The sequence below is a fragment of the Harpia harpyja genome, chromosome 12, assembly GCF_026419915.1.
Source record: "Harpia harpyja isolate bHarHar1 chromosome 12, bHarHar1 primary haplotype, whole genome shotgun sequence".
In the NCBI taxonomy this organism is placed as follows: Eukaryota; Metazoa; Chordata; class Aves; order Accipitriformes; family Accipitridae; genus Harpia; species Harpia harpyja.
In genome coordinates, this window is record NC_068951.1 from 39344606 (window position 1) to 39366317 (window position 21712).

Below are 21712 nucleotides of genomic sequence, written 5' to 3' on the forward strand. Positions count from 1 at the left end.
AATAAAACACAAAACTTCAACATCAAGCCATGCCTTTTATGTTCTGGTAAATAAAACCTGGGGTGTTAACCATGAGCAGGTCATGGAGGTAAAGCGGCTTTTCAGGGCTCCTTGTCGTGACGCCCTTTGACTGGAGGGTCTCGGGAAAGTGGTGGGTTTGGGCAGGATGAGTGCGGGAGGATGGGGCATATCCCCTGAGATGCTGCCCGGCAGCGAGCAGCAGCTGAGGGATGTCTCAACGGACCATCGCCACGTGAAAACTTCTGCTCTTCTACAAAATCAACCCATGGTTATTATAAAGACATGCTTTCCCCTCCAAATATTCCTGGCTTTGATTCGCTTGTGGTTGATCAATGCTATCAGAAACTACTTAGTTATGGTGTTTAAAGAAATAAAACCCAGGGCTCCTTTTAAAACCCTGTTTCTGGGAGTTTTTACGCGGAAAACTTACTTGCTCAGCTGAGCAGTGCTGCAGGAGGAAAAAGAGAAATCATGTCTGTGCGTGCAGGAGTCACTTGAGCCTGTTGCGGATTCAATTATTTGCGGAGTTGCTGTGAAATACTGCATGAACTTCAGGGATGAGTCGTACCCTCCATGGTAAATGAAAGAAAAGCCCCGAGAGCTGGCACGAGGCCCCGCGAGGCCGCTGGTTACCCCCCCAGCACACTGCAGACACTGGGGAGATGCTGGGTACCGTTCCCAAGGTAAAGGATGCTCAGAGGTAAGGCTGCAGCAGCTGCCTGTGGGAATTGAATGTGTGGGAATTGAACGCGTTTTCAAATCTGTTTCAGAATGATTATCAAATGGCATTTTTTCTTGTGCGATGGTTTTGGGGTCGATCGTATTACATATTTTGAGACAGAAAGGGGATGCTCAAGGTGACCCTGGCCCTGGAGCTGGGCTGGTTGCTGGAAATGGTTGAAGTTGGGCTGCAATTCCTTGCCTCCACCTGAGCCCACACAGGTCTGTTGCTGCTCGTGCAACAATTCGTGCGGCGCTGCTCCGTAATTGGGGCCAACGTGAACATCACTTGGGCTGGCAGTGAGCAGCAGCGGGGCAGATTCAGCCTGTTCTGAAGGTGTGGGCTGGACCTCCGTGCCGTGCCTGTCCCCAGGATGATAAGCCACCCGTCTGGGGCCACGGCTGCTCTAAGAGAGCCAGCAGAGATGTCCTCAGCAGTAAGGATGCGGTTCAAGGCGTAGGATGCCCGTCGCAACCGCCGAGCCCCTGTGGCATCTGTTCGCTGCCCTGCGTACGGCCGCAGAGCTGCCGCTTCCCATCTCACTTGTTGCGACCTACCGCAAGAGAGGTTTGCTGGGTTTTCTTCCCAATTTTTCTTGTCTGGGAGATGCTGCATCACCCAGAGCTGGGGAGGTGGGAAGGGCCCCATTAAACCCCCCTGGTTTAACGCCACTAGTTTTTGCTGGAAGGGTACAAGGCCAACACACCGGTATCTTTACAACTGTGCTGTAAAGGCACCAAATTCTCCCTCTCAAATGTGGTTTGTCAGGCTGACTGCGGTCCCGCAGGTGGCCCCAGAGCTGCTGCCTGCCCCGGCTGCTGTGCATATATGGAGAAAAAATGAACATACGTCGTGTTCTTTTCAAGCCTGCTTCTGAGGTGCCTCTCATCAGCCTGCTCGTACCTGGAGAGCCACAACCTTATGGTCTGGATCTTCCTTTTTTTTTCGTTTTGTTTTGGTTTATGCTTTCTTTTTTTTTCCTTTCTGTTTTTTTTTTTTACCATCAAAGCTGCCTCTGAATGACCCAAAGGCAGTAAAACGGGTGGGTGTGCAAATTACCCCAGCCGCAGAGACAGCCAGCTGTCTATGGAATCTTTAAATTCCTTTCGCTGATGTGACAGCATAGTTAATTGTTCAAAAGCAAAGCCCAACCATAAACTTTAACCCATTGCTTTTATCTCATAGCATTAGATTTAGCAACACCACCAATTACAGTAGACGCAACATACAGTAGGCAATAAGCATGGCAGTTCTGCATAACAGTAACATTATACATAGTTCTTACACTTTATTATTAAAATAAAGCATTAGCAATAACGCAAGCACTGTTGTTTGCAAATAATGTAAATGATGCCCATCACAAAATGCTAAGATTCATGCTACAAGGTGCAGTCACCCAGGGTAAGGGGCTGGGTGCTGCTTGGGATTCCTGGCATTTACCTATTTTGCACACTCGGGCAATGAGAAGCTACGAGAGCAGTTTGGAGCAGCTTCTTACTGGGAGCCCTGGAGAAAAGCCACAAAACCCTACAGCACTGGCCAAAGCGCTAACCGGCGGTGTGGTGTGTGCTGCTGTCCTGAAAATAGTGAAATTGGTATTTCTACAGCGCTTTACCTGGGAATGGCAGCGATGCCCTCAGTCTGGGGTCACCTGGACCCACGGCAGTGCCCAGCCACGTGTGTGGAGACCCACGTTTGTCATCTGCACGTTCCACCTCTGCATCACACCGCATTCCCTGAATAACTGTGGGGTGAATCTTATCTGGCTGAGCTGCTCTATTTGCCCTGACAAGGAAAGCCCTGCGCGTACAAGGGGACAGCCTCTGCGCAAGGCAGCGTCCGAGCTGACCGAACGCTCTCATCACCTTCAAACATCCATCTTTTTTTCTTTTTTTTTTTTTTTTTTCCTCCCCTAATTATTCTGAAGCCTCCTACGGTTTTGTGTATGGCTTTTTTCCCCAGCATTGGTAGGAATGGGGTGACGAGCTGAGCAGCTCAGCTGCCGTCAGCCCGGTGGGGAGTCGCACGGCTGCTGCAGCTGGGACCAGAGCAGCTCCCGCTAGCGCACGAGGTGCGCCTGGGCTGCGGTAAATGGGGTGCTGAGGGTCCCACGCAGGAGCACGAAGCACACACGCTCTTGTCACCCTCGGACCTATTCAAAGATCATCTGAACACGGACAAGAGAAAGCAGGAACAAGCCCCAGGCGGGCAAACCTGGGGTCCCAGCGGCGAGGATGAGGATGGCAGGGCTGGCCCCGCAGGGAAGGTGCCACCTCCCCTTTGCCCCTTCGATCTCTGTGCCCTTGGTCAAATCACTTAACTGCTGCCCGGCGAGGCTCGCCAGCCGTGGGACGGGTCAGTATCGCTCCTGCGCCGCGCCGCGCTGATACCTGCGGTCCCACAACCGGCTGTCAAACGTGCAAGAGATTTGACGGGCTGATATTCACCCTGGTGGAGTTGGGTCCGGTGCTCTACCATGTAGAAACATTGCGCTTCAGTTTTCCAAGGTACCAGTCAAGGTGTGATGCTCTGACAGCCCCTTTGGGAAGTGACTGCAGCGGGAGGCAGATTTACACACCGACCTGTCCCATCCCTGAGCCTCGAGCTGGCCTCTGCTCGTCAGCACATCCGCATCCAGACCCCCGTTCAGAAAAAAAATTGGGCTTAAAGCTGTTAGTGTCACTGAGAGCTAAATATGTGCGTAAACTGCCTGGGGGCAAGGCTCTGGAGGAGGGTATCGCAGCCCAGCTGGGGGCTGTACACAAGAGGTGAGGCAGCCCCAGGCACCCGGTCCCGGCACCCAGCCCAGCAGGGAGGGTAAGAGGGGCCGGGAAGGGATGGGAGAACCCCGGCATAACTTCATGCCTTTTGCCGGCAGACCTGGCCAAGGGAGGCTGGTGGCCATGGGGCTTCCAGGCTTTGGCATCCAAGGTTTCCATGGAAGTCGCCGGACTGCTCCTGGGGAGGTGCCTGATGCTCACCCGTGCCTCCCTGCAGCTCCCCAGCCGCTCCGCACCCCCTCCCCGGGATGCCGGATTAAGGGAGGGTTCTGCTCTGTCAGCAGTAGCAGGGAGGACACGACAGGCTACAAGCCACTGAAAAGCCACCCTGCTCTCTCCTTTCGGTACATGGATGCTCTCTGCCCCCTCAAACTGTCTGCGGTAGGCTGGGAAGAGTAGGGGGGGGAAAAGCAGCATCCTCCCTCGGCCGGGAGGGACGTCGGGATGCGGACCGCGGAGGGGGACGTCGGTCCTGGCCAGGAGTTTCACAGTGCCCAAGGGTTTCAGTTTGGGATATTGGGTCAGGGGTCTCGTTTGTTTTCTGATTCCTGGAGCAGCCTGTTAATTGTCTAATCCTATCCGTGCCTCCCGGCATGGAGGCATTTAACCACAATGCAAAGAAACGGTGCTTGTAAATGCCTGGGTATCCACACACAGCGAGCAAACAAACGCCATGGGCAAAGATCTCAGCTGGAAGGACAAATATTGGGGAAAACTTCAAAAAGCTGAGCCTCGGGGCCCTCCCCCTTGCAGCATTGAGAGGGGAATGCAGGCGCTACAGCTGGAATCAATGCCGGCATTAATTCAATGAACTTTTCTCCTCCAGTTAAAGTTTTACTTTACTGGAGTAGACCAGTGCAAAGATTAGTGGTCTTACACTCATCCTTTTTTTTTTTTTTTTCCCCTCTTCCTCTGTAGAAAGTACATTCTGTGCCCATGTGAAGCCTGGCTGACTGAGAGCATCATCCAACTTGGCTGCCAGACCCATCAGGGGCTTATCTGGAAGGTAATGGCATTAATCAGCATTAATCACCTTCTCGTCTGATTCAGACTTTGGCATGTCCGCTACGGATGCTGCCATCCGCCCTGGCCCTGCAGCTCCATTCGCTGACGATATCGAGGACAGCAAAGCCCGAGCGAGACCAGCTCAGACCAGCTTTTGCAGATGTGCAAAGTTCATGACCACCGAGCGAGCTGTCGTGAAATGGAGAATGCACCACCACATGAGCCAAGCCAAAGGGCTGCGACATTTGGCAGCGTAGGTAGTATTTGCTAGCATCGGCAATATTTGCTAGCATCGGTAATATTTGCTAGCGTCGGTAATATTTGACAGCGCAGCAATCAGCTGGTGGTGCTGAAAGGCTCAGCGTTCACGCTGTTGTGGGCTTTTTAACAAAAACATACGTTATTGTGATATTCTGGGTAATTTTGCTATGTTACATCTCCATATACACACACAGCCGTCTCCTCTGAATGCTCAGGGTGTGTACGTACAGGTGGGTACCAGCATTACAGCTGCGTGTTGAGGGGGCTGTGTGCATGTAGGTATGTATGTACGTGTATAGAGAGAGACCTGTATACATTTGTATTTATATATGTTTGGCTGTGTATGTTATATACATACATAAATATGTTTTAAAGCACGTGCCAAGTGCTATCTAAATAAAACACTCTTAGTCATTTTCTAGCTTCTTTGCTACATATGCTGGAAAGATTTCTTCTTGCTAATTCAGCAAGAGGCTTGTAATGTAGCACAGAAGGCAAGAAAGGTGTTGAACATCTCGAAATAGGCTGTAGCACGTTCCCAAGTCCCTGGCATGTCACATCACAGACTGTTCAACCGAGGGACAGCCCCAAACCGGCCTTTCAGCTGGATCCTTTGAATTTCCCAGGTCCACTCCATGTCTTTGCGGCTCTCCCGTTGTTTCGTTTGTCTCCCCAAATACAGGGACTGGTAGTGGCTGCTCTGAGCCGAGCGCTGGCCACATGGAAGGCTTGGGTTTCTCATTAACTCCAGAGTTGATATAGTCCCATCTCTCAGAGCACCAGCCAGTTTTGCTGCCTCCATCCCAGCCAGCCCTGCCGTCCCTCCTCCCCTGCCCAAGCTCCCACCTCGCTCCGCAGCCCAGGACAGTGACCGCTCCCGGGAGGACAGTGGAGGAGCTGCAGGATGGACAAGAAAAGCAAAATGCAAGCAGAGAAGGTAACCATGGCTCGGTGGTATTTTTGCACTAGAATTTCTGCAGGAGCCCAGCACTGAGCAATTTATTGCTTGCCAAGACCAAAACCAGCAAAAAAAATCCCCTCCCCTAATTAATTGCTCTTTGATGTCTGCACACTGAGCACAGGGGCAAAGGGGTCAAGGGATTTTTTTTTATTTTTAAGAGCTCCGTCAGCTCGTCGGATAATTTTAACTGCAATGGAAAGAAAAAACACTTGAAACAGCACTGCTGAAAAACACTGTTGTGGTCATTTTCTCCTAGCCGTTCTTCTTCAGCGGTGGGGATGGGGATGGGGCAGGACACGTTGCTGCTGCCGCCTGCGCTGCCGTACCGGGCAGAGCTCCGGCTCACCGCGAGCACCGGAGAGCCCCGGCACAGATTGCTTTTTGTGGGGCAATGTCGCTCTGCCCTGGGGGCCTCATCCTGCCCACCCCCAGGGGCTTTCCCTTCTCCTTTGGAGCCGGCCAAAGCACCTCTGCTGCAGCAGCAGCATCCCTGGGTGCCGCTGTCCCGGCCAGCCGGGAAGCGGGATCCCTTGGGACAGGGCTGGGATGCAGCCCACTAGGTTTGGACAGGGATGAGGCTGTTCTCTGCTTCTTCCCCCAGCACCTCACGGGAACACTGGTCCTCTCTGTCTTCACCGCGGTGTTGGGCTTCTTCCAGTACGGCTACAGCCTGGGTGTCATTAACGCCCCGCAGAAGGTAAGCCAAGCCCCCCCCCAAGCTGTGCACAGCCAAGGGACAAGGGCTTCAGGGCAGCCAGGGCTGGTTTGTCCCTTGCAGAAGCCCTCGGGAGGGCTCTGTCCCTTCCCCAGGCGCTATCTCCCGCAGCACAAAGCCCCCGTGATAAGGCAACGGCGAGGACCCCCCCCCCCCCACTGCCAGCCCCCAGTGAAAGGAGCGGGGGTCTGCACATCATGCTGCCGTCCCCACTGCAACGCGGTCCCTGTGCCCGGACCGAGGGACCGCACCTTTCCGCGGGTACCGAATCCGGACACCAGGCTCACCCCGTTCCCGGGAGGTGGCGTTGGATGAGGGGGGCTGCTCCGTATCTGCCCTTGCGATCCCTCCCCGCTCTGGGGGTCTGGGTGCTGGGGAGGACCCCGAGATTTCACCCCTGCAGAGCCTGTGATGAAGAGCTTTTCCTGGGGCAGAAAAAAAAAAAAAACAAAACAGGGGTTGAGGGTGGTTATAGATTTGAGCCGATGGCGTTTTTCCTCCTTGCCCATCACAGGTGATAGAAGCCCACTACAGCCGTGTGCTGGGCATCATCCCCTTGGACAGACATGCCACCGACGCCGCTGGGGAGGACGGCACCGTCCCCATCCCCGGCACGGAGCCCTGGGGTACCACCGAGGGCACGCTCGCGTCCCCAGCTGACACCAGCGAGGATCTCGCCGCTTCCCCGCACGTCCTCACCATGTACTGGTCCCTCTCCGTCTCCATGTTCGCCGTCGGCGGCATGGTCTCCTCCTTCACCGTGGGGTGGATCGGCGACCGGCTGGGGAGGTGAGAGGAGCTTGTGTGCTGTGAGTCGCGTGCCACAGCCCAAACCTTTTTGTTTGATTTTTTTCCCCTAGAACCGTTTCCTCCCCATAGAAATACAGTTTGTGCTATTTTCCCCAATTTAATGAAAAAAAAACCCTCAAACCTCCAAAATACTGTTCCAACCACCACAGAGGTCTAGCTTATTAAAATCCTCAATTATAAATCAGATGTTTTATTGCAACTTTTAGCACTTCAGACAAGCAGCTGATGAGCAGCCTTGATTAACTTCCAAATTCCCCCTTTCTTTCCACGGCAAAAGGGAGAGGAGGGCATCTGAACGGCGTTTCCGCAGGATGTAGAATATACTTTTAGCTACTCCGACTGCACCCCTGCCCGATATTTTTCAGTGCCTATGATCATTATTTTTCCCCCCTGTAGTGCTGATGAAGTCATTTAATAGCTCTGATTGTATGTTGTGATGGCTGCTTTGGCTGAGAGAGGTGCCAGAATGAGCTGTGCCGCTACTGCCTTGCAGGGTGAAAGCCATGCTGGTGGTGAACGTCCTCTCCATCACCGGGAACCTCCTCATGGGGCTGGCGAAATTTGGTCCATCTCACATGCTCATCATCGCCGGGAGAGCAGTCACGGGGCTGTACTGCGGTAAGTCCAGGCAGGGCAAGCACTGCAAACCAGCCCCTTGGCGGGGTTGGGTGCTCCAGGGTTGCAGTTAAGAGTTTCCTATATTTTTTAATCTTTTTTTTTAGTTCAGAAGGGTTTTCACAGGTGGGAGTTTCCCTCTTCTCCCTGTGTCTGTCCTTCTCGATCCAGGGTCTTTCCCAGAAGTATTTGGGTTGGCTCTATCATGAAATCGGTTTATTTACATATCCTAGAAAGGAGCGAGTCCCTCCTCTGTATCTCAAGGCTCGATCCTGGTGGTGGCTGTTGTAACAGTATGTTATTAGCCATGCTGTTTGACAGGTTCCCTAGACAACAGTACTATCTAGCAGATAGTACAGGAGCACTGTACATAGTGAGGATAAGATAGTAGGCAAATAATATGGAATTACATTAGAATTAGCTTAGAAGTAACAGCTTATCACTGTTACTGGTACGCAAATACAATACTCCGCTCTGAAGGTTCCAGGCAAGTTTTAAGAAAGCTCTTTGCTCTGTGATAACTTCTCCCAGTGGACGATCTCTCCTCCATGCTCGTATGTGTGTGTTCAAGTGTAAAGGCTTCCCAGCCTGGGGCTCTGAATCCAGGGATATCTGAGCACCATTGCAGAGTGTGGGTAGTTCCCAGCCAGGCACGAGGGGCTTGGTGGCACACGGGATGCCGCAGACGGGCTCCCTCCTCCTTTCCCATTTGGGAGGGAGCGGTTTCTGCTGGTTGCTGAGCTGTGGTCTAGAAGAAGTGACGCCTGCATGTGCTTGGTGCAGGGCTCTCCTCCGGACTCGTGCCCATGTATGTCAGCGAGGTCTCTCCCACGGCCCTTCGAGGAGCGCTGGGGACGTTGCACCAGCTTGCTATCGTCACGGGTATCCTCATCAGCCAGGTAAGAAGGAAAGCGCACGAGACCAGAGAGGGTATTTCAGAGATTAGGGATACCCCAGTGATACGCTGGGGTGTCGCTCAGCGTTCCACCCCAAAACTGAAGGAGAGCGTGAAGCAATCTGCTCTAATGGGCTTAAAATCCTACCTTGAGTCAGAGGTGTCCTTAACAAAGACAACTTCTCATGAACTAAAAAGTACTTCTGCAAACAATTTCCCCCCTCCCCTGCAAAGTTTTTGTACACATCTCATCAGAGTCAGGCTGGATCCTGAACATGAGATCCCTGATATTCAGGTACTCAGAAATGGCTTCATCAGAGAAGTAGGGAGCCTAACGTCCCCGTCAGCATTGCCCACCGTGGCAGGAGTCCCAGCTATGTGACAGATGAGCATATAAATATACCAAGAACCAACACATCTGGAGAAACTTGACGTAACCACAAAGTTCATCTAATCTGATGTAGTCAAAGACTACGGACAGACCATGGGAAAAATTACTTACAGGGTAGGTCCTGCTGGCTTCACTGGCTGTGGGGATACAAAAAATGCTTTACAAATTGTGGAAAGAAAAAGGTTGCAAGTACTCACAACCCCTCTGGAGTGCCTTTTTCAGTGTCATAATCACACAGTGAAGCAAAGCTCAAGTTAGCCTATTTGCTGAGCCTCATGCTGCACTGCGGCCCCGGTGCTCAGACCGTGCTGGTTAGCAGCCTGTACTTGCTGCTTACGCAGTGGTTGTGGCCAGGCACAGGTCTCCTGCCGGTGGCACATCCCAAGGAGGACCGAGTCACCCCAGGGCAGGGAACAGACTGCAGAGGTTTGTCCCACAGCACCTGTAAGCCAAAGTCTTGCTCATGATGTTTGACACCATCCGTTCATTCCCTCCTTGTAAATGTTCATCGTAACTAAAGAAATCAGATTGTTAGGACTGAGAATTGGTATTTGCTTCTAGTTTTCTTCCAGGTTGTCACTTCAAAATGCCATAGTGGTCAATCGCTTTCTTTTTCTAGGGTGCAAAATAAGCCACTCAAACATGCCTCAATTATTCCAGGTCCTCGGACTAGACTTTCTCCTGGGCAATGATGAGATGTGGCCCCTGCTCCTCGGTCTCTCTGGTGCGGCTGCCCTCCTGCAGTTCTTCCTGCTCCTGCTGTGCCCCGAGAGCCCCCGATACCTTTACATCAAACTGGGGAAGGTGGAAGAAGCTAAAAAAAGTAAGAAAGACGCATTCTGGGTTTGTCTGGAGTTGTTTTTACAGTATACATATTATTAAACACAGAAGGGAAAGCCCAGCTGAGGGCTCACACGTGTAACTGGGTATAGCTGCTCCATCCCACGCAGCGCATTTGCAGGAGGGATTTTGGACACTTGCATATAGTCACTGACTAAGGCATGCTTGCTTCTACGTCGCTGCAAGCATGAGCCTTAGCGTGTTACTCCTGTCCATCAGAGAGATCGCATCTAGCAGATGCCACCCCCAAAAACCCCATTCAGTTGGAAGGGATTTCAACCAGGTGTAAAAATGACATCTTCTGGGGGACAGCTGCTCTCTCCATCCTCACTGCTATTTGCAACTACACAGCAAATCCACAGCGGTTACTGCAACCACTTACACGTCTTCCAGCGTGGCCCTCCTTAGCTGGTTCCAGCTGCTTCTGCAAGGAGTAAGAGCAGTCAATGGTAGGACACAGCTGAAACTGAGATAAGCAGCTCTGAGCTGCTGAAGTATAAATTACCTCTGGACCAGAAACTATTTAGACATGTTTGCATGGGGGTAATAAGCGTTGCTGAGGGACAGGGGTTGAGTGTGGTGTCTCAGAGCTGCCAGGCAGACACGCTTTTGGGGCTTGATATGCCATAGGAGTCCTCAGAGCAAGAGGACACTACTGTCCATGTGGTTGGCTTACTCTGAGTTTTGGCTAGCGAGATTCTTGTCCTTATTCTACCCCTTATCTACCATTAAAAATAAAATGTCACTCTTTCTTTTTCTTAAGGTTTAAAAAGGCTCAGAGGAAACTGTGACCCGATGAAAGAGATTGCTGAGATGGAAAAGGAAAAGCAAGAAGCCGCTAGTGAAAAGAAAGTTTCCATAAGACAGCTTTTCACCTCTTCGAAGTACAGGCAGGCTGTCATCGTGGCACTGATGGTGCAGATATCTCAGCAGTTCTCAGGAATCAATGCAGTAAGTCCCCCCAAAACATTTGCCGTTAAAGAAATCCACACTGAGCATGAAAAGGCAATGCTGGCTCCATCCAAGCCGTGCAGGGGCGAAGAGAAGGCTTTCCCGGGCCTGCAGCAGGCTCCTCGGCCACGGCCATCGGTGTTGAAGGTGGACCGAGCCGGGCTGCGGGAGGGCAGGAGGGGAGAAGGGTGCGAGGGAGTTCAGCACGAAACCAGCTGGCACAGCAGATCCACGCTGAGCTTTCCCATGACCCTCCTCATACCTGAGTTCGTCAGCGGTTTGCTCTCCTTAATGACTACCTGCTCGCCCCAGAAACCACATAATCACTCTTTTCTAGCTATTTTTAGCTAAACAGGTTTTGCAGCACCTCCTGGGATAGCAGAAATCACCATTTTACACCCAGGACCATGGAGCCTTCTTTTCAAAACTGGCTAAGACTCAACTTTTTGAAAGTCTGGTGGCAACTTTATAAAGGTTGAGGCCTCTGTCCCACCGGCTTTCAAAACTCTAAGAGCATTTCTGCATCGCAAAGTGGAGCAGCAGGCAGGGATGCCCAGGCTCGCGGGGCTGAGCCAGGGACGAGCACCCCACGGAGCCCAGCTGCCCTGATTCGAGGCCATGCCCAGCCCCATCCACTGGCCACAGGGTCAGCCACCCATTTATCTCCTGCCCTTAACTTCCACCGGATAGGAATTGCCTTACTCTGGGAGAGAAGGGAGAAATTTGAGTCATTCCATCGGAGCAAGAATATTTTCAAATTCCGGTAAAACGCAGTCATATTAAGCTATTTGTCTCCAGCGCTCGGTGCTGGTGATCTGGCTTTCCAGATGAAACACAGGACTACGTGGAAGAAAACAGTTTTAAATGTGCAAATGCAGTAGCTCAGGAAGGGAATTTCAATGGAATTTTTAACTCCCTCAGGCTCCTTTGAAAGTTTCAGCTTTAATTATTATAACAAGCCATTAAAAGTTGAAAAACTAATCATAATTAAATTACTTCACATCTCAGGCAAGCAAGTGCAACTCTTCCCTCAAGAGAACAAAAAGTTCCACCAGCCCTGTTGCCTAATCCTTCATCCTAATGTATTTTGATAGATCTTTTACTACTCTACAAACATTTTCGAGAGAGCTGGAGTTGACCAACCAGTTTACGCAACCATTGGCGTTGGAGTGGTGAACACAGTCTTCACTGTTATCTCCGTAAGTAAATATTTCTGCCCCCCCAGACCACAAAAACATGTAAGCTACAATGTAGTTTTGAAACATGATTTTATCCTGGAGCTGGGACTGGGATTTGCAGTTTTGCAGGGCTGACCCTGCACACCTTACAGGAACAATCATTCCCTGGGCAAGTCTCGTCTGAAAAAATCAAAACTTGAAACACAGCCCGTTGTATCAAACAGCACTGCTAAATGCCTAATGAGTGAAAACTGCATCACCATGTTCAGGGAAGCTCTGGTAGCTCAGCATTTCCCCCCAAAATAACAGTTGCCTTTGAAACTGAAATTCTGTGGGTCCTATTCCCCTCGGGGAGCAGGCAGGGGATTGGGGTTGCGATGGGGAAGCCAGCAGCTCACGATCTGCCTCTTACCTGTTATCTTTCAAATTGTTTTCTGTATGTACATAGCACCTGCACGAGTGATATCCAAAGGCTATTGCACAGTAATAAAAGTAATCTAGCACCTATCCTCATCATATCTATGCAGTGCTCTGCAGCAATAAAAGGACTGTTCCATTTTCACAGCCTTTCCCTTCGTTTGTCTCTCTCCTGAGAGTACTAACACAATTCCTATCAGTAGGCAATTATTTTTTTAATGTGGCCATTAACATAAGAAGATCGGGAAATGCCAAGCCCATTTCCCTCACATCTCTAGAGAGACTTAGGGAGAAAAGGACTTTTACCCACCATGAAGCAGGACTAGCTGCAAGGCAGAAATACACAGCTCTAAGAGATCTTAGTCCAGCGTGCGTGAGATGATAGAAGGTCTTAGGATGAACCTGCTTTAGAGGAAGACTATCACAGGTCCCGTACAGAGGAGAAACCGTGATGTTTATTGTGAAATGAGGCATGGAGACGTGCGGCTGGAAGACGTATTTCTCCAGCTTGGAGTCTCCTGCAGTTCAATCTCCACCCCGGGGCTACGGTACTTGCAGCCTGGGGCATTTGCTCTTTGCTTCTTTTGGCCATGAGCACTTAAAAATTACCTGCGTTTGTCAATAAATGACAGACCCCGATCAAAAGGCAGAAGTGCTGACAGCTGGGAGGACCTTGGCAAGGGGAGAAGGGAGCGCAGAGGCTTGCCCTCAGTAATTTCATGAGTTAGCAGGATGAACTGCCTCCAGCAAAAGAGATCGTCTTGTAGAAGCATAAATCACTTGCTGTAATGACAGGAAAGGTTGAGCTGATGGCCAAAGTTGTCCTTTCAAGCAGAGGGGAAGGAGTAGGCAGCTTCAGAGGCCGGTGCACGGTATTTTAGGACAGGCCCGATGCACTGTCCTCTGGAGTTACCCACATCTCCCCATTGGGTGAAGTGATTGGTCCAGACTTAGATGTCAAAAGCTGGGTGAGATGACTGGAGTCCACCAAGAGGAGTTGAGAAGGAGCAAGCTAACCCTTGTGGCTACCAGGGAAGCAAAAGGAGTCTGGGAGCAATTGGAGGAAAAATCCTGACTCCACAATCCTGCTACACAACTATCCCTGCCCTAGGACAGGCAAGGTGCAATGGCCTATGATGTGACCTTGAATCATGCTATATTTTGAAGGCTGCGTCCGAACTAATGCAGACCTAGTAAGTTTATTCTTTCTGGGAAAAAAAAAAAAAAAAAAGGAGAGAAAAAAGTCCATAGTCAGCAATACATGGGTAGGAGCGGTGGGAAGTCCAGAGAGCTTGGAAATGCATGAGCTCTGAGTATATGTGGTTTTGCCTTGCCCTTGGCAGGGTGGCTGCTCAGCTTGGCTCCCTAACAGCCACCAGCAGAGTTTCTGACACTTGGAAACCAGCACACAAATCTCTACCACAAGAGCTAAAAGAGCAGGAGTGCAGTGCGGTAGTGGTAACAGGTTGCTCGTTGCTTAATGGACCTGATCGAACCTCCTGAGAGCAGCGGTGCTGGAGGCTGAGCTGCTGCACGTGTTTCTACAGGTCTTTCTGGTGGAGAAGGCGGGCAGGCGGTCCCTGTTCCTGGCTGGTTTGATGGGCATGTTAATAAGCGCCATGGCCATGACAGTTGGACTTGTGCTCCTGGTAAGGATTTCTCTCCATTTTTTCTCCATGGTTTGCAAACAAGAGAAGACAAACCACCTTTTAAAGTGAACGTTTTGCATTTTCATCTCAAAGAACTTCAGTAAACATTTGTTCTTAGAAGGGACAGTTCGAAGTGGCCACAGCTGGAGCCATCTCTGCTGGTTACAGCAGTGCCTGAGGACATTGCGCTCCTTGGCCCCTGAGATACCCCAGTGCTGCTAGAAAGGACGTGTGTCCCCTGTCCTCTCCCTGAGTCCACTGACAACCTCAGCTCCTTTGCTCAGCAACTGCGCTATTCCCACGGCATAACCGCATGCCTGCTAAGAAAACCCAGGGCATACCTCCACATGCAAACAGTGTGTGCCCTAAACCCTCAACCTGCATCTCCCTGGCTTGGTGCAGGGATGCTAGACTAGCATCTTGTCATAAAAAAAGGGAGAAATTATTCCGTCTGACACCCAGGAGGGGGGGTCAGACTGTGAGACATGGGGCAGAACAGGCAGAGGATGGAGCTGGCCCCCATCAAAGTCAGTCCAAACCACTGGTGCAAGCCCCTGTCAAGACGTAAAACCAAAGAGGGGGTGGCCTCCTTTACTGAACACCCTGGTTATTAAAGACAACTTGCCTCTTTCTGGCCATCCTGCAGGCAAGGAGAGGGCTCTGAGGTACAGCAGAGCTGATAGCTGTGAGCTCCAACATCCCTCTGCAAGCGGCAACGCTGGCACCACACGCCCAGCCGGCACCTGGCGCAAGAGTTTAGAGCTTTAATTATTCATGTCCAGTCCCCACTTGTCTGAATAGAAAGAAATTTCTGACAAAGAAGCCTATTTAAAGTAATTAGTGATAATTAATGAGAGTCGTGTTGGGACTGTAACAGCGAGCGCACCCTCTTGCAGAGCCAGTTTACCTGGATGAGCTATGTCAGCATGGTTGCGATCTTCCTCTTCGTCATCTTCTTTGAAGTCGGGCCCGGGCCCATCCCCTGGTTTATCGTAGCCGAACTGTTCAGCCAAGGCCCGCGCCCCGCCGCCATCGCGGTCGCCGGCTTCTGCAACTGGGCCTGCAACTTCATCGTGGGAATGTGTTTCCAGTACATAGCGGTAAGAAATCCCTCTAAAACCGTACAAATAAATGACTGGCACGATCCCACCGCTGGGCTCCCGAAGCAGCCCAGTGGGATGTGGACGTGCCTCCCAGATCTCCATCCCCAAGCCCCGCCGGTCACCTCAGCCCCCCGGGGTAGGAAGGGGAAGCCGTCTCTGCGGTGCTGATGGAAGCGTCCCCTGTTCTCACTTCCCCCACTGCAGGATCTGTGCGGACCGTACGTGTTTGTGATCTTCGCGGCTCTGCTTCTAGTCTTCTTTCTGTTTGCATACTTCAAAGTACCAGAGACGAAAGGGAAGTCCTTTGAGGAGATCGCAGCTGTGTTCCGCCGCAAGAAGTTCCCGGCCAAAGCCATGATTGAGCTGGAAGACCTGCGAGGCAGCGAGGAGGCATAGACATCGCCACACACCCAGAAAGGAGGGACTGAGCGCGGACCTCCTTCAGGCACCGCAGGAAGAACGTTGGGCAAAAGTCTTATTTCACAAAAACCTTGCAGCTGGCAGACCAGGAGGACCCATCCATCGGATGCCTTCTGGCTGCTGCGGCTCACACCTCTGAGCCGCGGGTGCTAACCTGGCATTTTACTCTGAAATACTCGGTGCAACTGGGCTGCAGGAAGAGCCAGGGAAAGGACGGGAGGAATACGTTACATGTGCCTCCATGCCCCACTGGAAGAGCCCGGTGGGACCGATGATCTTACCAGTTGGCAAAGCATTACACTGAGTAGGGTCATCACTCAGCTGGAATGGAGGAAAGAGGGGTCGGCTGATGCTGTAGCCTCATGTTTTCACCTTTTTGTCCCATGCTTGCTGCTTCCTTCTGCTGGGTGATCTGATGCCTTGAGAAACCAACTGGTAGTGCAGTTGTGCCACCAGCACACAGCACTCACGGCCCGAGGCGCTAAGGAAAACAGACTGAGCAAACTCCCCCTTCCTCTTGCCTGTGCAGAGGAAGAAGGTGGATCCCACCTGAATCGGCTGGGATGCACCTCACTTGCTTTGCTATCCGTGCATTATGGAAATGCGCTCCCATCTCATAAGGATTTCTCAAGTCACAACATTTCTTAGGAGACTCTTAGAAACTCTGGCTAGGCTGACATGCACTTTTTTCCTTTTGTTTCAGCCAGACTATTTACCTCCTCTTTCCTCCTAGGAAGTCTCTCCCCGCTCCCTTACTCCCTGCAGCGCAGGACACAGCACATCATTGACCACACAACGGGCCCGGGCACTCCCGGTCCCCAGGTCAGGAGACACAAGTCCTGCTGCCATCCCTTCCATGCTGTGACCATCACCAGGTCACCTCTCCTCGCTGCTCCTCCTTCCCTACCCTCTGCGTCTGCCTTCCCTTCCTTTTGTGCAATGCTTAGACCCACAGGCTCCAGCTTCAGCCGAGGCCTCGGGCTGCCCGTACCGTAACAATTAGTGATAACCCAAAGGGGAAATGGGTATTGCAGCCTTAACTGGAAGGTGCCCCACTGATCCGACCCCCACTTTGCACCACTTACGGTTTTGCTGGCTGGATGTGCTTCAGCCAAGATAGTGTGCAGGCAGGAGGTTGTGTTGTTTCTACAGCCTTGTTTGTGCTCATGTTGCTTCTTTATGAGACACTTTTATGTGACAAAATCAAACTGCAAGGATTTTTCTTCCTTTTGGGAGGGATATGTTGGGATCATTGTAAAAGCCTGCTCTCTGTTTGCTTGACTTTTAAGATTTGCATGTTCCTTGTTGTGATACCAGGTTACTTTCTAGGAACTTTCTCAGGATAGAAACCCATTATTTATTTAGAGATGAAACACCAGCATTGCTCGGTCACTGCGAGCTCATCACGACTGCCAGTGAAGCAGTGACTGTAATGTAACAGAGGATCAAGCATAATGAAAAGCATGAGAATCAACAGGCCCAGGAGGATCACAGGCTGCTGCTAGGGGTTTGGTTTTAGGGAAGGTTCATGCTCCTTTCCTTGTGCCTGGACATCTTTCCTTTGTAGACTTTACTCTCTTGGTATTAAGACCCTAAAGCAACTTCTGGTCCCCTCCAAGTGACTGGAAGCGTAGCCACGAGGTCCACTGGGACAAACATCTGGCCCCAGTATGTGCACTGAAGCAATAACATTGCACCAAAGGCTTTCCTGGAGTGACTGCTGGGATTTAACTGGAGGACAACTGGGTCAATGCTGTCATGTGCTACAGCGGTGGGGGACTTGGGACTGACACGGGGCGTGCAGGGGGTGTGAGAACCAGGGCCCAGGCTGCGGTGCACAGAAGAGAGTAGCAGAGCTGGGGCGCAGGCTCCGAGTCAAACCGTCAGTCTGTGTGCTGCAAACAGGTCTCCCGAGGTGAGACTAGCCGAGAAGACAGGCTCAGAAGCTCTCCATAGTGTCTACTGCAGTTAGTTAAATATTATAATGACTTGTCTGAATGTAAAAAAAGGAAAAAAAAAAAAAAAAAAGACGGGTTCTTGCTTTCAGCAATGTTATCTATGTCTGTTACATAAAAGTGACAATGACCAACATCTATGGCATGTGATGGTTTGTGCTGTTGGGTTTTTTTTCCCTCTACATCTCAGACATATGTGTAACTCCAGATGGGAGGTATTTTCCTGGCAGGATACATTTGCTCCACAGGTGGTAACTGCTGTGCAAACCCTCAGCTAATTCCCTTTGAAATGAACGGTCCAGAGGTGAGACTGCAGGGCTGGGAGGCAGCCCTGGAGCCAGTGGGAGCTGATTCTGGTCGGGATGAACCCTCACTGGAGGTGTGCCGGTGTCTAACCCCAGCAGTCCCCACGGCCCACCTGTAAAAGCCCACTGTAAAGCATACCTCCACTTGCATGGATGTCGGTGCAGCTTAAAACTTGGTGCTGGGGCTTTTCTAGGGACGACAGGCAGGAGGAGCATTTGGGGAGTGATGGGGTTCAAAGCAGATTTGCCCCTGCTCTGAGGGCAGAGCCAGGCTGGGTTCCTTCCAGGAACAGGAGGATGGGACAGCAGAGGCAGGGTGGCAGGGAGGGTGCTGGCACTGCGGTCCTGGACATCCCCGCTCAGTCCTTGTGAGCCAACCAGTCTGTACAAACAGAACGGCTCAAGCTACGGCCGCACAACGGCCATACAGGTGGTTTAGCATGAGACAGGCTGTCCAAAACTGCTTCGCTAAACTTCTGCTGAGTTTCGTCCTAATGTGCCTGAGGGCCATCAGTCAGTGACACTGTCAGTAACTCAGCGGTGAGGGGTCATTTATTTAGCAACACTCTGAGCAACCAGTCTTTGTTTTCCTGTGTGTTACTAGGTGAATGATACGGCAAGCCTGATCCAGTAACTGTAGTGCACCACATGCGTTAGTTTAACAAAGCCCACAACACTAACATTACCCACAGCTATATTCCTGAACTTCCTGGAAGATCTGCCTGGGGGTTCAGAGGCACTTAATTAAAATGACTCTATAAAAACGGTTGTCAGCTGAAAGCCGTGTGTGTATTTAATCAGGCTTTCTCTCCTCGTTTCATCCCACACCTCTGTGAAGCTTTTGGCTGAGCTATAGTAAAGACCATGTAGTTTGAAGCAGGAGCCTCAGAGCTAGCAGACTTCACATGCCAATAATTTATTTTTTTCCCAGTCTGCTGCCAGCATGCTGTGAATCCTGCAGGCTAACGAGACGCACCCTGCGCTCGGTCGGTGCTGAGTTTCAGGTTGTTCTTCCTTGCAGCAGCTGCTGTGTGGAAGGGAAGTCAGTCTTCTCCTTCCAGGCTGAGATCTCCCAGCAGGGACCCTCTCTGACCTTCTTGGGCCACAACCGGACAACGTGCCTTCATGCATTTTACTATTATCATTTCATTTATTAGTATATTCCCCTGGAGATGATGCTTTGCTCATCCCGGGATGTTTCAAATCAATTCTGCTAATGGTTGCAGCGGGGTGGGCTGCAGCCTGGGACAGGATGTGCAGAGAGCTTGGCGCTGCCGAAGGCTGCAGCAACCCCTGTCCTCGCCAGGGCTGTGGTGGAAGGATTAAGCTGATACGCTGGGCTGGCGCTTTTACCATGTATGACAATGCAGGAAGGGGCCGTACGAGTTGGTTAAATCTGCCGATATGTTTACTTTTGTCATATCAGGCTGGTAATTAGGACTGCACACTTTATCTGTCCTTGCCACATGCAAGTTCCAGTTAAAACTTGTTCTTGAGACACAGCTTGTTGAATCATTATTTTTATCTCTCAGCGTAACAGTTTTACTAAGTTGCTAATCATTAAGAAAATTTAAAAGACCGAGTCATACTTATTAGCTAAATGGTCGTTGCACTTTAGTTAACATGCGAAATGTGTTCTTATACTGTGGTTGGCTAATAATGCAATATAATTAATAATCCCTGAGAAAGCATCTTGTCAGCAAGAGCTTTGACAGTGTTTTCCTAATGTGCTGAGATGACAGCCATTAAGACTTTTCTGTTGTGTCAGATAAATGGCTAACGATACCTAGTTTCCCACTCTCTAGGCATAATTTTAAAATTAGTTTGACTTCCCTAATCCAATAAACTCAGGACATTTGGCCCCATTAACACTTGCCACACTAATTTATCACAGATTTTTCTGCCTCACTTCAACTTGTTTTTCATCACTGAGAAGCACTACCCTCCACCTCCTGAGTCGAACAGCTGATGAGGATGAAGCTAACCCAAGTACCACACATGCAGGGGACCAAGTCTTTGAGGTACAATGCATTTTCCAAGGTGTCCAATGTCCTTATCTTTCACTGAAATCTATGGGACCTGAGGAATTACAGTGCAGGACATCAGGTCTGGATCTAGCAGCACGTGTAAGCATGAGATTTAATTTAAGGTAACTGAGCCTGTGCTCAAGTGTTTCGCTAAATCCTGAAGCAACACTGGCAAGCTTCACCCAAAGGCACAGCCTGAATAGCTGTGCTGAAAGGGAAGGAATCCCTTCCCCAGCAGGGTGGCAATAAATCTTGGCTGTAGATCAGCAGTCCTTAACTTTTACAGGCTGCAGATATAATTGCAGACCCGAGGCTTGGGTACTGCCTCGTGGTTTTGCCTCCCTGTGCTCTGTTCAGGAGAGAGAGCAGCTCTCGTTGACTATGAAGAGCATCAGAGCCCCCCAGGTCGTGGGTGGGATATCACTGTACTAGCACTGTTGCAGCCCCAGGAGGAGGGAACAGCTGGACTTACTCTGTGCTTTCCCTCTTCCTAGTGGGAGTTACAGGTGGTTCCTGCCAGCTCAATGTCCCTGCGCTGTCACCGCTTGCCTCTGATGTCCATTGTGTGCCCAGGGTAATTCCCTGGGTAATTCGGACAGTGCAGCTGTGCGTGCACACCTCATCCGACCACGTTTGTCCAGCTGGGTGGTTGTGTGGACCACAGAAAGGTAAGCGTGACCCCGGAGCAGGCAGAGGCAGTACTGCCGTAGTTTTTAAGCATCCCAGGGCATGCAGCCCCTAATAATTGTAGGAACCATCCAGCATCCCCGAATCCCTTTCTTGAGGCCGATGCAAATGCAAGGTGAGTCACTGGCACTGCATTCATTCTTCGCAGGAAGAAGGTGAACGGCAGGACTAAAGCAGTGCCTGGAGCAGAGTGGGGTGTCTATGGCAAGGTCGCTGCAGAGGCTCTTTAATCCCGTTCACGCTACACAAAGAGATTGTAGGTAGGAGCTCAGAGGGTCTGCTGAGCATGGCACCGTCCTATGGAGGTGGGGATCATCAGTCCCCAGCCTCTCTCGCGTCTTCCTGCTTGAGGCTGCGCCCAGAAGCCAGTGTGAACGCTCACCCCCAACAGTCAGGACACGTTGGTGGGATCCCAGGTAAGACAGCTCAGCAGCTGAAACAAGAGACGCTTGCTCAAGGTGGAACAGGGTTGTTTACACTGCTTTGCTCATGACCCATTTTTTCTAATCTTGTGACCTGAACCAAGTCTTGCTGAATGAGCATCCCTCTACTTTTCCTGTGGTGCTCACCCAGCATTGAGGGGAACAAGGCTGGGTAAACTGCTCACCGCTGCTCTGCGACTGGCCCTCTCTCAGCTAGCCTGCAGGGCTTTCCTCCGGCACCCTCTTCTGTCCTCCGGGCACCCAGGCCAACACCCCTGGAAGTCCCAGGACACGGCTGCCCTCCTTGATGTTCCCCAGTGAGATTTCTCACAGAAGCTAGCGATGCAACAGGCAAGTAGCTGGAGCAAGGAGGCAGCGTAAGCTAGGCTGCACCCACGGCTCGTGTTGGTGTAAACACCACCTCCTGCGTTCTGGTGGGTTTGCTGAAAACAAGGTGGGATGTTTACCCCAGGGCTGGCTGAAATGCATACTCTCGAGGCTAGGCTTTAACGAGGTACTTTAGGGCATCAGACATTTCTCCTGAACGTAACTGAGAACAGATACAACTCACTCACTTTAAACC

General features: G+C 51.1%; 1 protein-coding gene across 1 annotated transcript; it reads left to right on the forward strand.

Annotated features, from left to right (window-relative positions):
- The first annotated feature begins 5567 nt into the window (after window positions 1-5567).
- On the forward strand, window positions 5568-17838 carry SLC2A2 (solute carrier family 2 member 2). The gene is made up of 11 exons (XM_052804419.1): window positions 5568-5725; window positions 6351-6446; window positions 6979-7253; window positions 7768-7892; window positions 8673-8788; window positions 9836-9998; window positions 10779-10966; window positions 12061-12165; window positions 14109-14210; window positions 15107-15310; window positions 15518-17838. The coding sequence occupies exons 1-11, from the start codon at window positions 5693-5695 to the stop codon at window positions 15707-15709; spliced, it is 1599 nt and encodes a 532-aa protein (XP_052660379.1). The 5' UTR covers window positions 5568-5692; the 3' UTR covers window positions 15710-17838.
- Window positions 17839-21712: the final 3874 nt, after the last annotated feature.

What these genes read in the sequence shown, in the direction of transcription:
- SLC2A2 (XM_052804419.1), top strand. Translation starts at nt 5,693, where the DNA reads ATGGACAAGAAAAGCAAAATGCAAGCAGAGAAG. An exon ending in TCATTAACGCCCCGCAGAAG is followed by an intron (nt 6,447 to 6,978) that starts GTAAGCCAAGCC and finishes TGCCCATCACAG; the next exon opens with GTGATAGAAGCCCACTACAG. An exon ending in TGTGTTTCCAGTACATAGCG is followed by an intron (nt 15,311 to 15,517) that starts GTAAGAAATCCC and finishes CCCCCACTGCAG; the next exon opens with GATCTGTGCGGACCGTACGT.